Consider the following 14,491-nt stretch of genomic DNA (forward strand, 5'->3'; position numbering starts at 1 on the left):
TCTTCTTCCCTATGAAAACTCCTGGCTGAGGGCTCTAAGCAAAGAGATGCACAGGCAAATGCAGCTGTTGTATCAGGCCATTTTTATTTTAGAATGATTACTGAGGCAGTTACTGATAGTTGCCTTGCTGTGTTGAAAGTCGTTTCAAAACTTGGTATTTGAGCACCGTCTTGCCAAAATTTGAAGTTTCTGTCCAAGAAGCTTCAGTGGCTGTCTGCCATTATGAACAGCTCCCTAGGGCCCAAGGGTCCAGCTGCTTCACTAAGAAGTGTGATGCCATTTCTGAGGGGGATAATAAAATGCTAGCCTACAGTACAGGGTCTGTAAATCAACACTTCAACTAGGAGGAACTAGATTTCTCCCTAGGGTAACAGGAATGAGGCATTACTATGCTAATTTGAGTCCAAATTCAGTCCCTTCACTCTCTGATTTTGTGTTAATTCTCCCGTTTATGCCTGTGCACACGTCAATCTGAAAATACTTTAGTGGAATGGACAACCAGCTGTCCAAGGTGGGTGAGTTCCCATTCCTTACAGAGGCAGAGACACAGATTAGGTTTTCCCCGGGGGGCCTTTCCAGTCAGGACTCTGAAAGCACAGCTTATCTCACACAAACTTGGTTCCCCCCAGAGAAACTTTAAAAGATGCGTTGCTTTTGCCAAGATTTTCTGTTGGTTTTTTGCTTAATTAATAGGGATTCAACTGAACCAAAATAAACCATTTGTGGTCCATATGAATAGTGATTTATTTCCTCACCTTATTTTGTGAGGTATTTATATTGAATTTAGGAGCTCAGAAACACCTAAAAGAACCATTAGATGTGGAAAAAAACAACATCTCAATGTTCTAAGGTGAGTTTTTTTCCTCCTTTTTCTCAGTAGGTTTTAATTATATGAGAAACTTTAATGAATTGTCAAAAATTTTCACATAATGGAAGCAAGCAGTGCCTATTATAGCTGTACCACATCATCCATAAACAAAATTTAACAGAAGATAAAACTAGCTCTTAGAATATTTCAGAATTTCACTTATTCAAAAATATTACAAAAAGCCTACCATGTGAATGGGACCATGTGATGACCTGGAAATGAAAAAAAATAAAATAAAATAAATATGGTGTAGCCCTTAGGATTTCATTTACTGAGCAGTCAAGAGATATGACCAATATCAAGATTATTATTAAATTGCTAAAATAGAATTATGTACATGGTGCAATTGGTGTATGGAATAAATAGAGATCAAAGAAAACATTACAGAGAAGGAGGCATTTGAACCAAGATGAAAGAGTGCATGGAATAGTGAAAGGAAAATGAATAAACGTGGGTGCGGTAATTCTAGTTGGAAGACACATACAGGCAGAGACACAAAGGCATCATGAAGGCATGTGGTGTGCTTGTGGACTTAGTGGCATTTAGTTATAACGAGAATGTAAAGTTCAAGGAGAAATTCTTTGTAGATGACATTGCGTTGGTAAACATGGGGTCAGTAAGCAAATGTCAAATCGCTAGAACACTAAAGTATTTTTATATTTGATATAGCACCTACTATGTGACAGATTTCATGTTAAGTAATGAGGAGGCACTAATATTTGCAAAAGAGGAGTGAATGATATCAGATTTTTGTGTTAGAAAGCTTACGATGAAACATAAAAATCTAAACATTCAAAAGAAAAGTCAGGATATCATAATATTGTGATAGTTATAATAATATGCGAAAGAGCGACACCCTGCTTCAACTTCTGAATTGTTACTTGGTCTCTTCCCCTTTGCCCTCCTAGTCTCTTACTAGGCTAATTTCTTCTCATTTCTCACACTCTTACATGTCATTTCTGCCAAGGGCCCTTCCCCTAACAAATAGATTAGATTAGGTCATTTTTTACATCAACATTCCACCCCGCACATTTTCTTCATAACAATTTGACTCCCTGCAGTTACCTATCTTTGTAATTATTTGCTTAGCATCCACTAGCCATTAGCTTATTGACATCATGGAGACAGGAATGAACTCTATCTTGTTTAGCAGAGTCTTTAGCACATAGCAGGTGTTATTCCCATATTCTTGTGTAAATAAATGATAGGGAGAATAATATTGGATAAAAGAAAATGAATACGAGAAATATTTAAAAAGCATGATTGAAAGAGCTTGGTGAATGAATGAAAAGGAAAAATAAAAGAGAAAGACAAATTGGGATGAGTCTCACGTTTCTAGCGTGGATAATGAATCAGAATTATGACTAAGGCATGGGGTAAGATTATGACTTAAATTTTAGCCCAGTTGTAATAATTGATGGGATTACTGCTCATATTAAATTAAATTTTATTTTTGTTGAAAAGATTTTGTATTTTCTAGTCTTATTTCAGTATATTTTTAAAAACTTTTAGTGTGGAATGTTTCTGTAGAGGATTAACACATACTATTTAGGTTGATTGTTCTTTGCTTCAAGATCAGAAAATTGTGTCTCTGTATATTTGTCCTCATATTTCTGGCATTCATCCAATATCAAAGCCAGGCTCCTTTGGCATATAGCATGATAATTTTTTTAAAAATGTTCAATTCTTTAAATTAAAGATTTGGAAAAGCTGACGGGTATTCTTATCTTTGCAATCAGACTTGGTTTGGGCACTAACTAGTTTGTGCTTAGATATGAAATAAAAATAGGACTCAGAAATACATCTATAATTATCTTGAAGTTTAAACCTCTAACTATATAAAATCTCAATCTAGTTAAAGGAAGATTTCTAAAAGTAGCAAATAAGTTTTTGACATCAAAAACTGCCAGGCAATCATCTCCTCATTTATTCCTGTTATTTAAATGAAAAGTATTTATTTGTTTCTTTTCAGTTACACACAAAGAAAAAGAAAAAGAAAAAGTAAGAGAAAAAGAAAAACCTGAAAAGAAAGGTATGAAGTTATTCTTATTACTGTAATTATTTTATTATTGTTATTATCTTATAATTCTTATTACTGTCTTACTACACTGAGTCCTTTCCCACTGACTTCCTGCTCTTTACATTCAGATTTTAGATGACCATGTATTTTCACAAATTAAATTAGGATTATTTTCTCAGAATAGAATCTAAAAAAAGGACTTTCTGGATTGAGAGAAATAAAATACTTAAGACTGTTGAATTCAGCTACCACTTTACTTTCCAGAAATGTTATGTCAATTTTTCTTCTGGAAGTTTTGAGGCTGCCTTAGCCAGCAATGAGGATATTAGTAGACATTATATTAGAAATACTTGACAGTTTGATAGGTAAGAAAGTAGATCTCATTATTGTAGCTTGCATATTTTGATTATCTGTTAGGCTGCTTTAAATTCTAATTGTTATTTATTTATGTAGAATAGATATTAAGATCTAATGGCTCAACACATAAAGATGCTTTGTGAAAACCTTCCTCTTACCTTGCTCCCAGCTTCCTGGTTCCCGTTTTATGCCAAACCCACATGTTCACAGTAAATCACTCATGCCAATTTTACATGCATACTTCCAGAGCTGTATTATGTGTTTTCCAGATAATACATGTCCTTTTCCTTCCCTACTTTTACATAAAATCTAGTATATCCTATAATCCAACTTCTACAGTTTAACAATACATTCTAGAAATCTTTTCATATCACTATTTTCCTCATTCTCTTTAAAAAGCTTCATGGTGTTTAAAGGAGAATACGCTCTTCCACTGTATTTTTTCCTGATAATCTAGTTTATTGTTACAGATAATTTTATTTTTTATTTTATTCATTAAATTCTTCAGTTTTAGGATTTCTGTTTGGTTCTTTCTTATGATATCTATCTCTTTATGGAATTTCTCATTCATATCATGGGTTATTTTTCTCCTTCCTTTGTATTGTTTATTTGTGCTCTTTTTTCTGAGTTTTCTTAAGATTATCATTTTGAACAGGAATTTCATAGATCTCCCTTTTCTAGAAGACTGTTACTGGAGTGTTATTGTGTTCCTTTGAATGTGTCATGTTTTCTTAGTTTTTCTTAAATTTTACTTTAACTTATGGGATACACGCACAGGTATGTTACATAACTATACATGTGCCAGGTGGTTTGCTGCACCTATCAACCCATCATCTAAGTTTTAAGCTTTGCATACATTAGGTATTTGTCCTAATTCTCTCCCTTCCCTTGCTCCTAACCCCCTGACAAGCCCTGGTGTGTGATGCTCCCCCCGAGTCTATGTGTTCTCAATGTTCAACTCCCACTTATGAGAGAGAACATGCAGTGTTTGGTTTTCTGTTCCTGTGTTAATTTGCTGAGAATGATGGTTTCCAGCTTCATCGAAGTCCCTGCAAAGTATTAACTGCTACTATTTATAGGTGGAAAGAGTCAAATATGGTTTTTAGTGATGTATAAATCTTTGTATGTAACTGTTCACACTCACTGTCCGTTTCTCCAAATGATGTGTGTATGTGTGTGTGTGTGTGTGTTTTGGGTATGTGTACCCCTTAGCCTATAACTTCTTTTCAAATATTTTTCTGAGTTTGTTTCACAGTTAATGTTATGTTTTCTGTCCATGTGAATGGCCATGTGTGAGTTCATATATGTTTAGATTCTTGAATTTTTAGGCGGTTATGTATGTTTATATTATCTTGTCTTGTTTCTGGCTTTGAATTCTCATTCAAGAATCAATTCAATAGTCACTAATATTTTCCTCAACTTTAAAATAGATTTTTTTGTGTGTTTGTATTTTTTTTTTTTTTTTTGAGACAGAGTCTCACTCTGCCACCCAGGCTGGAATGCAGTGGTGCGACCTCAGCTCACTGCAACCTCTGCCTCCGGGGTTCAAGGATCCTCATGGCTCAGCATCCCTAGTAGCTAGAACTACAAACATGCACCACCACACCTGGTTAATTTTTGTATTTTTAGTAGAGATGGGGTTTTGCCATGTTGGCTAGGCTGGTTTCAAACTCCTGACCTCAAGTGATTTGCTCTCCTCAACCTCCCAAAGTGCTGGGATTACGGGTGTGAGGCACAGTGCCCAGTCAAAAAGATTGTTTTATATTATAAATTTAAATTTAATTCCTCAAAAATCCACTTCAACGTATGATGTGAAGTAAGATTGTAACTTAATTTTTGCTATTGTTTTAGAGTGGATTGTGTCTAGGATAACTGGGCTAGACTTCAGCTGATTTAGGCATCCAGAGTATGCATAGTCTGTTGAACTTTTTTGTTTTGTTAAACATTCCAGTTAGGTAGAATGTATTATGACATTTAGGAATCAGATCCTTTGAAACATGTTTATATATTATTTATGGTATATTTACACTTGAAAATATCAAAATCTCATAAAATCACCATCAAAAAACTTACTTAACCAAAATCACCTGTACCCTAATAACCTATGGAAAAAAAGAAAATTTCAATTAAATAGTTGTAATTTTTCTTCATGTTTACTTTGTGTCAATTTCCATGAACTTCAATATAGCCATTTCCTTTCTCTGTTCTAGAAATAGGTGACCATTTCCTGTCTGCTGTTGGGTTAAGGAAACTTATTAGCACCAGGTTCTGCATATTCTGACTCAATGAAATAATCTGCTATTTCTTGTGATTTTTTTTTTCAAACTTCACAGTAGCTAAATGTTTTCTGTTAAAAAAAAGTTGGGATTTTTTTTTTTTGCCCTTAAATTATAAGTGCTGCAAAAAAATGTATTCAAATTGAAAAGCAGAAATAAAATGCTGCATTATAAGTACTTTTTTATTTACTGTATGCCAATTAAAGGATGTTTCTATTTTAGGAGATATGTTATTATAATATAGTCCTGTGACCTTGTGTGCACAGTGCCCTGCTTAGCCTAGCATAATGCTGCTTCTGTTAACATTGCCTAAGCTATTACCCATAATCCCAAGTGGTAGTGGAGGTGGCTGTGGGCAGGTATGAGTGGTGGAGAGGCTGAAACTCTGGAGGAGGAGGCACCTGCTCTCTCAGCAGCTCTGCATCTATCAAGGGCACTTGGTCTTCAACTGAACATTAGGCTTGCTGAGGCTTAAATCATCTTTCCAAGATTCTGAAGGACACTATTCATCAACTGTATTTAAAAACAATAGATTTCTGAATACATATTTTAAGCATTTTTCAATGATGTAAGTAAAGCTGATTTATGTTATTACTATTCTTCTTATATAGTTGTAGAAATGGAAATATGTGGAACTAATTTTTCCTCTAGTAATTCAATATCCAGACTTTATTAACTACTCAATTAAATCTCATATTTTACTATTTAATTTTCATAGTTTAATTACCATTGTTATTCTTGAAAAAATAGTATGTAAATATTGAAAAATGTATGGTGATTTGGAAAACTATCAAACCACACAATTTAATATATTTGAAATTTAAAAATAAACATAATGATATTTTTTGACAAATTCTTATAAAAAGTTTTCACTCTCAGTTTGTCTTCCCTGAAAGCTTTATCTATTTGAAATAATAACTTGAAAAAGAGTGGAACTGATTTTCAAAGTGCTTTCTAAGTCTTAATGCCTACACCTTTACATTGAATTCTATACCGCTGTTATTACATTGGTACCTCTTTATTTCTGAATTAGACTTATTAATGTGATAAATTTTCAAAATATTACATATTAGATATTAGTGCTTATGATATTGAGGTCAAAAGAAAGCTTCATTTTGAAATCTATTAAAATGTGTACTAATGTAAAATTTTCTGTTTAAGCAACTCACAAGGAAAAAATTGAGAAAAAAGAAAAACCAGAAACAAAGACAGTGGCAAAAGGTAACTTTTCAATTTATTATTTCCATAACTGAATATTTTGAAAGATTAATTTTTGGGTAATGGATAGTTGTAAATTTGTAAACTTTTATTATTTTATTTACATTAAAAAGTTAATTTGGTCTTACATTAAAATTTAATATCTAAAAGAACAATTAAACTGAATACTTATAATAATAGAGAATCTCAAAATGTGAGAGGAAAATGAAGAGCTTCACCATATGTGGTAGATAGTATTTTGAGCCCCATAACGCTCATTCACCCCTTGGTGTCATCCCTGTGGTTATGTTACATTACATGGCAAAAATTATTTTTGCAGAAGTAGTGAAGATTGATCTAAAATAGGGAGGTTCTCCTGGATTTTCCAGGTGGGCTCAATGTAATACCATGAGTCTTTAAAAGCAGAGAGATTCCTTGCCTCGAACATTTACTATTTCTTTGCGTTGGGAGCATTCCAAATTCACTCTCTAGATATTTTAAAATATATAATAAATTATTGTTAACTATACTCATTTTATTTTGTTACTGAGCACCAAGAACATATATTGAGGAAAGGACAGTCATTTCAATAAATTGTAATAGGAAAACTGGATATGCAAAAGAATGAAAGTAGACCTCTATCTTTCACCATATAAAAAATTAATTCAAAATGAATTAAAGACTTAAATGTAGGTCATGAAACTACTTGAAAAAAACATTGGGGAAATGCTTCAGAACATTGGTATGTGCAAAGATTTCTTGAGTAAGACCTCAAAAGCACAGACAATCAAAGCAAAAATAGTCAAATGGACAACTTCTGCATAGTAAATGATTTTCTTGTATCAAAAAGAAAGGGTTGGCTGGGCATGGTGGCTCACACTTGTAATCCCAGCACTTTGTGAGGCTGAGGCAGGTGAATCACTTGAGGTCTGGAGTTCAAAACCAGCCTGGCCAACATAGTGAAACGCTGTCACTTCTAAAAATTCAAAAATTAGCCAGGTGTGGTTACACACATTTGTAATCCCAGCTACTTGGGAGGCTGAGGCAGGAGAATCCCTTGAACCCTGGAGGTGGAAGTTGCTGTGAGCCAAGATCTTGCCCCTGGACTGTAGCCTTGGCAACAGAGATAGACTCTGTCTAAAAAAAATAAAAAGGTCATGCATAAATCTTCGTCAATATTTTCAAAGTTTGAGAACTGAGAGTACCTTAATAATACCCCAAATATATTTATTAGTATATCACTTTAATATTATATATTTTGGCATATTGAATAACAAAGTTTTTCTGAATTACATTTAGATAAATTTAATTTCTCCATTACTAGAAAAAAATGGATTCTAATCAGTAATTTAATCTTATTCCTTATATTTAAATTGTTCATGTTTTAAAATATAGGTCTTATGTAGCCAGAAGCCTCAATTCAGTATTTTTAAGAAACTACCCACTTATGTAAAAATTAGAAGTTACTTTTAAGATTTAGTTTGATTATCTACTAAACATTAGATAACTAAACATTTTATAAAGCGAATATAAACTACAAATTGAAACATTTTTAGAAGGTAACAGGAATTAACTTTCAAGATTAAATTAAAATAAATAAACGTAATTTTATTTTGTTTCTCCTGTTTCATAAATGCAAATGAAAATAAATTTGATATATCTATTTAATTTATTTCATTACATATATATGAAATCATATTTGATAGCTGTATGAAACCTAGTAGACATTTTTAAGATCATATAAATTAATTACCTAGTTTAACATATGAAGAAAGTGAACTCTAGAGAGAGAGAAAAAAATTTTTGCCAGGTCATAAAACTAGTATGTGATTGGGTTAAGACAAAAATCCAGGTGAAGTGAGTATAAATTGAGTTTTCTTTAAAAAATAATTAAATGCAGGTCTTCAAGCATCACTTTGTTTTTCAAAAAATTTGCTAAATACTGTATTAGTATTTATTGCTTTGTAAAGCATTACCATGAAATTTGAGGCTTAAATCAATGCACATTTATTATCACACAGTTTCTGTGGATCAAGAATCTGGGCATGGCTTAGCTTAGGCCTCTGTTTCACAATCTCACAAGGTGGAGCAGACTGTTAATTAGGATTTCAGTCTCATCTGAGGGTTCAACTGAGGAAGGATCATTTTCAAGTTCACTATATGGTTGTTGGTGAGATTCACTTCCTCAAGGACTCTTAGCCAATCAGTTCTTAGCTGGCTGTTGGCCGGGGAACATCTTCAGTTCCTTGATACATGAGTCTCATGAACATGACAGCTGGCTTCATTAAACCTAATGTGAGAGAAACAGTCAGGATGACTGAAATTACAAACTTATCTAAACTAATCATTGAAGTCACATTCAATCACCTTTGCCATACACTGTGGGTTAGCAGCAAATTCCTAGGCCAACCCATATTGAAGGGAAGATGATTGCACAAGGATATGAATGCCACAAGTTGGAAATCACTGGGGGCCATCTTGAGTCAGCTTGCCATAAAGACTTTCCATTTACATATTTACATCATTATTCTAGGGGAGATACACACACACATAGACATTCACACACAAGCATACATATATGTATGCATATGTATATATATCTGTTTATAATATGTATATGTATATGTGTGTATACATGCTTGTATACAATATATATTTTTAATTTTATTTTATATGTGTATGTATTATGTTAGTTATAAGAAATTAATAGGAAGTGTTCTTTATATAATAGGTGATTTCTGGTAAAACAAAATAAGATAAAAAAGGCATAAGCCTTCTATGTGACATTAAAGATAGAAAAAATTATGAAGTACCTTTGAAAGGTGTGACCTGTTAAAGTAGAACAGCCCTTTGAAGAGCTGTGATTTCCAGAGGCACTTACATACAGTGCAGCATGTTTCTTGCTCTGTTGCAAGTACTGCTTGCTGAAAGGCAGCCATTGGTTAGAACATTTCAGGGATTCCTCCTGGGGAAGAGTAGACCTTTAATGTCTACCTTAATACAGGTATAGGACCCCATAGTCATTGAGAAAGCTAACCTATTTATGTAGTTCATTAAAAGTAGCAGACACAGGGAAGAAGAAGAAGACAATAATTAATAGAGAAGTTGAGTGCGGTGAGCCAAATTTGGGTCAGGCTAATTGATGTCGAAGTCAGTGTAACCTTCAGACCTTCAGATGTCTGTTTGATGAAATGGGAGAGGTTATTGCTGCCTTGGCCACTTTGAGGAAGACATCACTTTTACTTGGTTTGTGTATGTGTATATCTGCCCTTATATGTCTTGCAAAACTTTTTTTTTATATCATCTTTTTAGCTTAATATTAATAACCACGCAACTTACTGTGATTAGAAATTGGGTTAGGCATTCTGATTCTACTCTTTCTACTCCTGACTCATTTAGTTGCACCATTTTTGATAAATGGCTTTTTGACGCTTAGATTTTTCATACGTAAAATAATAATGATAGATGTAATCCCTGCTGTTCATTAAACTCTGGGTAAGCTCTAGGGAAACTCCAAGAGCTCTAGACATGTAGATTATGCAGATTTAATATTAACAATGTTTACCTACTTATTTTGCAGAATTCAAAGTTCTTTTGCTCAGTATTACTTATCTCCACAGCTTCCATAGAGGAAGAAGCAGATACAGTGGTGATTCTTTTTTTAAGGCAAAGAAACTGAAGCAGAGAGAAATAAAGCAGTTTGTAGTTCTTCATGAAATGAAAGATAAAATTCGTTATTTTCTAACTCCAAAAATGTATAGTATGTTCGTATTTTTACTGAGGGATACTGTTCTATTTAATACTTTGGCATCAGACATTCTGGATCTGATTCAGTAGCTTAATGGATCATGTTAATGCCGAGATTGAATCAAGTATGCTGATGTCATTTTCTGATTAGAATATTTTGTTTTCCATTTGACAAAATTCACGAATAAAATGCCTTCTTAAATAAAACGGGGTGGTTTGAATACAACATGGCAATCCTTTTTGTTTTTTAATTCCTTAATAAAGTCCATCACTTAGATTGTCTCAGTGAAAAATCAGGAAAAACATTTTGGCACAAAATTGAAGAATATCTACTCAACTTAAAAGTAAATTGAAGTTGGACGTTGCTTTGGTTTCATGACATTTTCTTTATTATAGTCATATCATTTAGTTCTCGCCATTTTTTTTTCCCAGTATGAGGCAAAGGTATCTATTTCAAGGGTGAAGGTAATTGAGAAGTGTCTAAAATAGGCAGAAAATATTTTGTTATTTTTATACTTAAAGTCAATTATAATGAGTTTGCTATATATGTTGTTCTGCCTCTTAGAAAATAATCATTGCCCACTGATAAATTATAATGGCATTAAAAATAGATCTGAATTTCACACAACTTTAATTCCATAGTATTAAGGTTAAATCAACTGTAACTTGCAAGGAGTGGATAGCTGTCATTTAGAGTAAGCAAATATAACAATTTCACACAAATTAGTATCAACAACAAAAAAAAGTTGGCAAAATTAACAGGTTTAGGCAAGTTTATTTCTAAACACATATTTACATATGCAGTCTCTATATCACTATATAATACACATGATACGAGTACAGTGGAACATTTACTCTCTCCTTCATCAAAGCTGCTAATCCAGTATTTATTTACCTTGTGTTTTCTCTGAAAAAAGCATTGTGCTAGACCCTATGGTGATACAAAAATGAATAATAGAATTCCTACCCACAAGCACTCTCTGTCTGGTAGGGAAGACAGATCAACAACTATCTGCAATACAAGATATATAATAGATAATAAAATGTATACTTTAATAAAAATTCAGACAAATGGAAGTTTTGGGGAAGACATTATTAATTCAAATGGGAAAGCCTTTTTTTTTTTTTTTTCATGTGATTGACCATGAAGAAATTTAATACCAGCACTTTGGGAGGTTGAGGCAGGTAGTTCAAGGTAGTTGAGGTCAGGAGTTCAAGACCAGCTTGGCCAACATGGTGAAACCCCATCTCTACTAAAAATACAAAAAATTAGCCAGGCATGGTGGCATGTGACTGTAATTCCAGCTACTCAGGAGGCTGAGGCAGGAAAATTGCTGGAACCTGGGAGGCGGAGGTTGGAGTGAGCTGAGATTGCACTTCAGCCTGGGCAACAGAGCAAGACTCGGTCTCAAAGAAAAAAGAGAAAAAAATTTAAATATGTGTAAAATATAAAAAATGTAGAGAATGCAGTCTGACAATATTTGAAAAAATGGAAAATACAGAAAATATTCAAGTGAAAGAAAGCAGTCCAGTAGAGGCAGGAACTTTTGGAAAGATGCCATAAGATGGCAGCTAGGAGGAAGCCAGATATTGCAGGGTTTTAATTTTGCTATCCTGAAATTTATCCAGATATTTTTATTATTATGCTGATTTTTTAGAGCTCCAGCAACTATCTGTGAGCCCAGGTCAACGTAAACTATCTAGAAATGTTTTTGGGGTGAACACATAATGAATTGTATGAGATTGAGGTGCTATTGACTATTGCAGTGAAACTTTTGAAACTTTCTCCCCAGACAGACACTAATAAACATTTCAGCGTGGAATTCTGGAATGATGTCAATTTAAAGTCATCCGAAGAAAGCTGCTGGTTCCAGTCATAGAAATGTATGAGTTTACTGTAGGAAAGAACAGAAACCGGCAAAGGAGATTTAGAAATGATTTATAGGAAGAAGAAAATCCCTGAGTGTAGTCACAGAAGCCACAAAGATGTTGAAAACTTATGGATATGTGAAACCCTGTCTCTACTAAAAATACAAAAGTAACCAGGCATGGTGCTGGGTGCCTATAATCCTGGTTACTTGGGAGACTGAGGCAGGAGAATCACCTGAAACTGGGAGGCGGAGGTTGCAGTGAGCTGAGATTGTGCCACTGCACTCCAGCCTGGATGACAAAGCAAAACTCCATCTCAGAAAAAAAAAAAAAAGAGAGAGAGAGTTTATGGAGTAATTCGGTAATATTTGTATGAGAATTTTATGATTAAACAACATTGGATAATATGTGTATCATAATTCTCTTTCTTGAAAATTCTCAATATACTTTAGCCTTGAGAAAGTTCAAGCTAAAGGACCAGGTTAGCTTATTGTATCCAAATGAATTTGGTCATGAGGACATCAACATCTTCCAGTAAAGTATCTGAAGTATATGAGGAACAGTGTTTTGGAAAGTGCTGGCGTAGTCAATTAAGTGTGGTACCACAGATGAGTTTTGTTTTGCAATCTAACCAGCATCTGGCATGATCGTTTTCATTCTCTCAGTGGGACCTTCTTGGCTTAGCCTGAAATCATCCTTTGGGTACCAAGGTCCATAAACCATTTTTTCATAAAATTCTTTAACATGAGTGACAATAAAGCCCACATAGTACATTAGCAAATGACGTAGAGGATTCCAACATTGCAGTAGAGTTGCTGTGGTGTATAGTGGTTATCTGTAGTCACAAACAATAAGTAATGTCCAATATGAAGCATCTTTTATGAACAATTTTCCACAAATAATTTGCTACATTGTTACTGCTTTCTAAAAGATGCTTGAATGATCCACAACCTAATTCATTTGCATCCCAGTTCTCTCTTCCAAAATACAGATAATATCAAATTAAGAATATGTGTATGTAAAAAAAAAAACATATATTCTAATTTATATATGTATTTTTATATATTTTTATTTATCCCCCTTTCAATTTCCAAACACATGTTTAAGGGCTTTAAAAACTAGTAGAATTATCGCTGACTTAAGATAAACAGGAGCCAATATCTCAATTTCTGCACTTTCAGTCTTTCCAAGGCCAAATAATTAGAGACTATATCTTTCTTAGCTTTCCTCTAATAGATTTCATTGGTTTATTTCTAGTAGTCAACACCAATGCAGATAATTTTACATTTGAATTCCTAATTGTTGCCTTTAATGGTATTTTGTTGGCATTTCAGTTTCTTGAATGACCCTTAAGATTTTTCAGTTATGGAGCAAAATGATTGCATACTTACAAAAGGAGAGGACTTCACTGGGCTCTTTGATATGGACATTGTCTTTCACTGAACAGACCTGTGTATCCATCCCCTGCATATTACAAATACCCCCTTGTTGACATGCTAAGTTCCTATCAGCTTAAAAAATAGTGTTTTCATGTACAATTAAAAGCCACAACACTTTAGTCATCTATTTAATACAGCACTTCATAAACTGTATAAAACCCTGATAATAGTCACAAGTGTTTAAGAACTGTATTTTCTATTGTTTTCCTTTCCTCCCTCTTTCTTTTCCAATTTTTCTTAATGACCTAGTACAGATAAAACATTATGTTTGTAAATAAAAAAAAAATATTTCAACATCTCTTAACTTCATACAGAAGAGAAGAAAACTAAGACTGCAGAAAAGAGTGAAGAAAAGACTAAAAAGGAAATGAAAGGTGGAAAACAGGAGAAAGTGAAGCAAACAGCTGCAAAAGGAAAAGAAGTACAGAAAACACCATCAAAACTCAAAGAAAAGGAGGACAAAGAGAAAGCAACGGTGTCAAAGCATGAACAGAAAGGTAAACACTCAGAGCAGGAGGCTGCCGGAGGTTCTAAAAGAATATTGGGCAAGAAGCACATGCGGTGAAATTAAAAGCTGAAAAAGACCAAAATCAGACTTCAAACGGGGGTAAAAGATATTAAAGTAAATATATCAGAAAGGAAATACAGTAAATAGGGAATTAATATTTATTTATAAAAATACTAAGATATGTTCACATATCTAAAGGGGCATTTTGAA

At 33.5% G+C, this 14,491-nt stretch overlaps 1 protein-coding gene and 1 long non-coding RNA gene across 3 annotated transcripts in view; one reads left to right on the top strand and one right to left on the bottom strand.

The window, feature by feature from the left end:
* Positions 1–14,491, top strand: part of TRDN (triadin) — a 377,062-nt gene that overhangs the window by 110,833 nt on the left and 251,738 nt on the right. The window contains exons 6-8 of one of the 2 annotated variants that reach the window (XM_032274890.1): positions 2,841–2,900; positions 6,683–6,742; positions 14,088–14,270. In XM_032274890.1, the coding sequence (XP_032130781.1) occupies positions 2,841–2,900; positions 6,683–6,742; positions 14,088–14,270 (303 nt within the window). Of the gene's footprint in view, positions 1–2,840; positions 2,901–5,455; positions 5,606–6,682; positions 6,743–14,087; positions 14,271–14,491 lie in introns of those variants that run through there. The other variant, XM_032274888.1, reaches the window with a different exon arrangement.
* LOC116549351 overlaps positions 8,620–14,491 on the bottom strand; it is a 60,571-nt gene continuing 54,699 nt past the window's right edge. Inside the window, exon 2 of the long non-coding RNA XR_004267820.1 lies at positions 8,620–9,008. This is a non-coding gene — a long non-coding RNA (uncharacterized LOC116549351). The remainder of the gene's footprint in view (positions 9,009–14,491) is intronic.

Source organism: Sapajus apella, unplaced genomic scaffold (genome assembly GCF_009761245.1).
Source record: "Sapajus apella isolate SASKATOON/1434 unplaced genomic scaffold, GSC_monkey_1.0 scaffold6, whole genome shotgun sequence".
Lineage (NCBI taxonomy): Eukaryota > Metazoa > Chordata > Mammalia > Primates > Cebidae > Sapajus > Sapajus apella.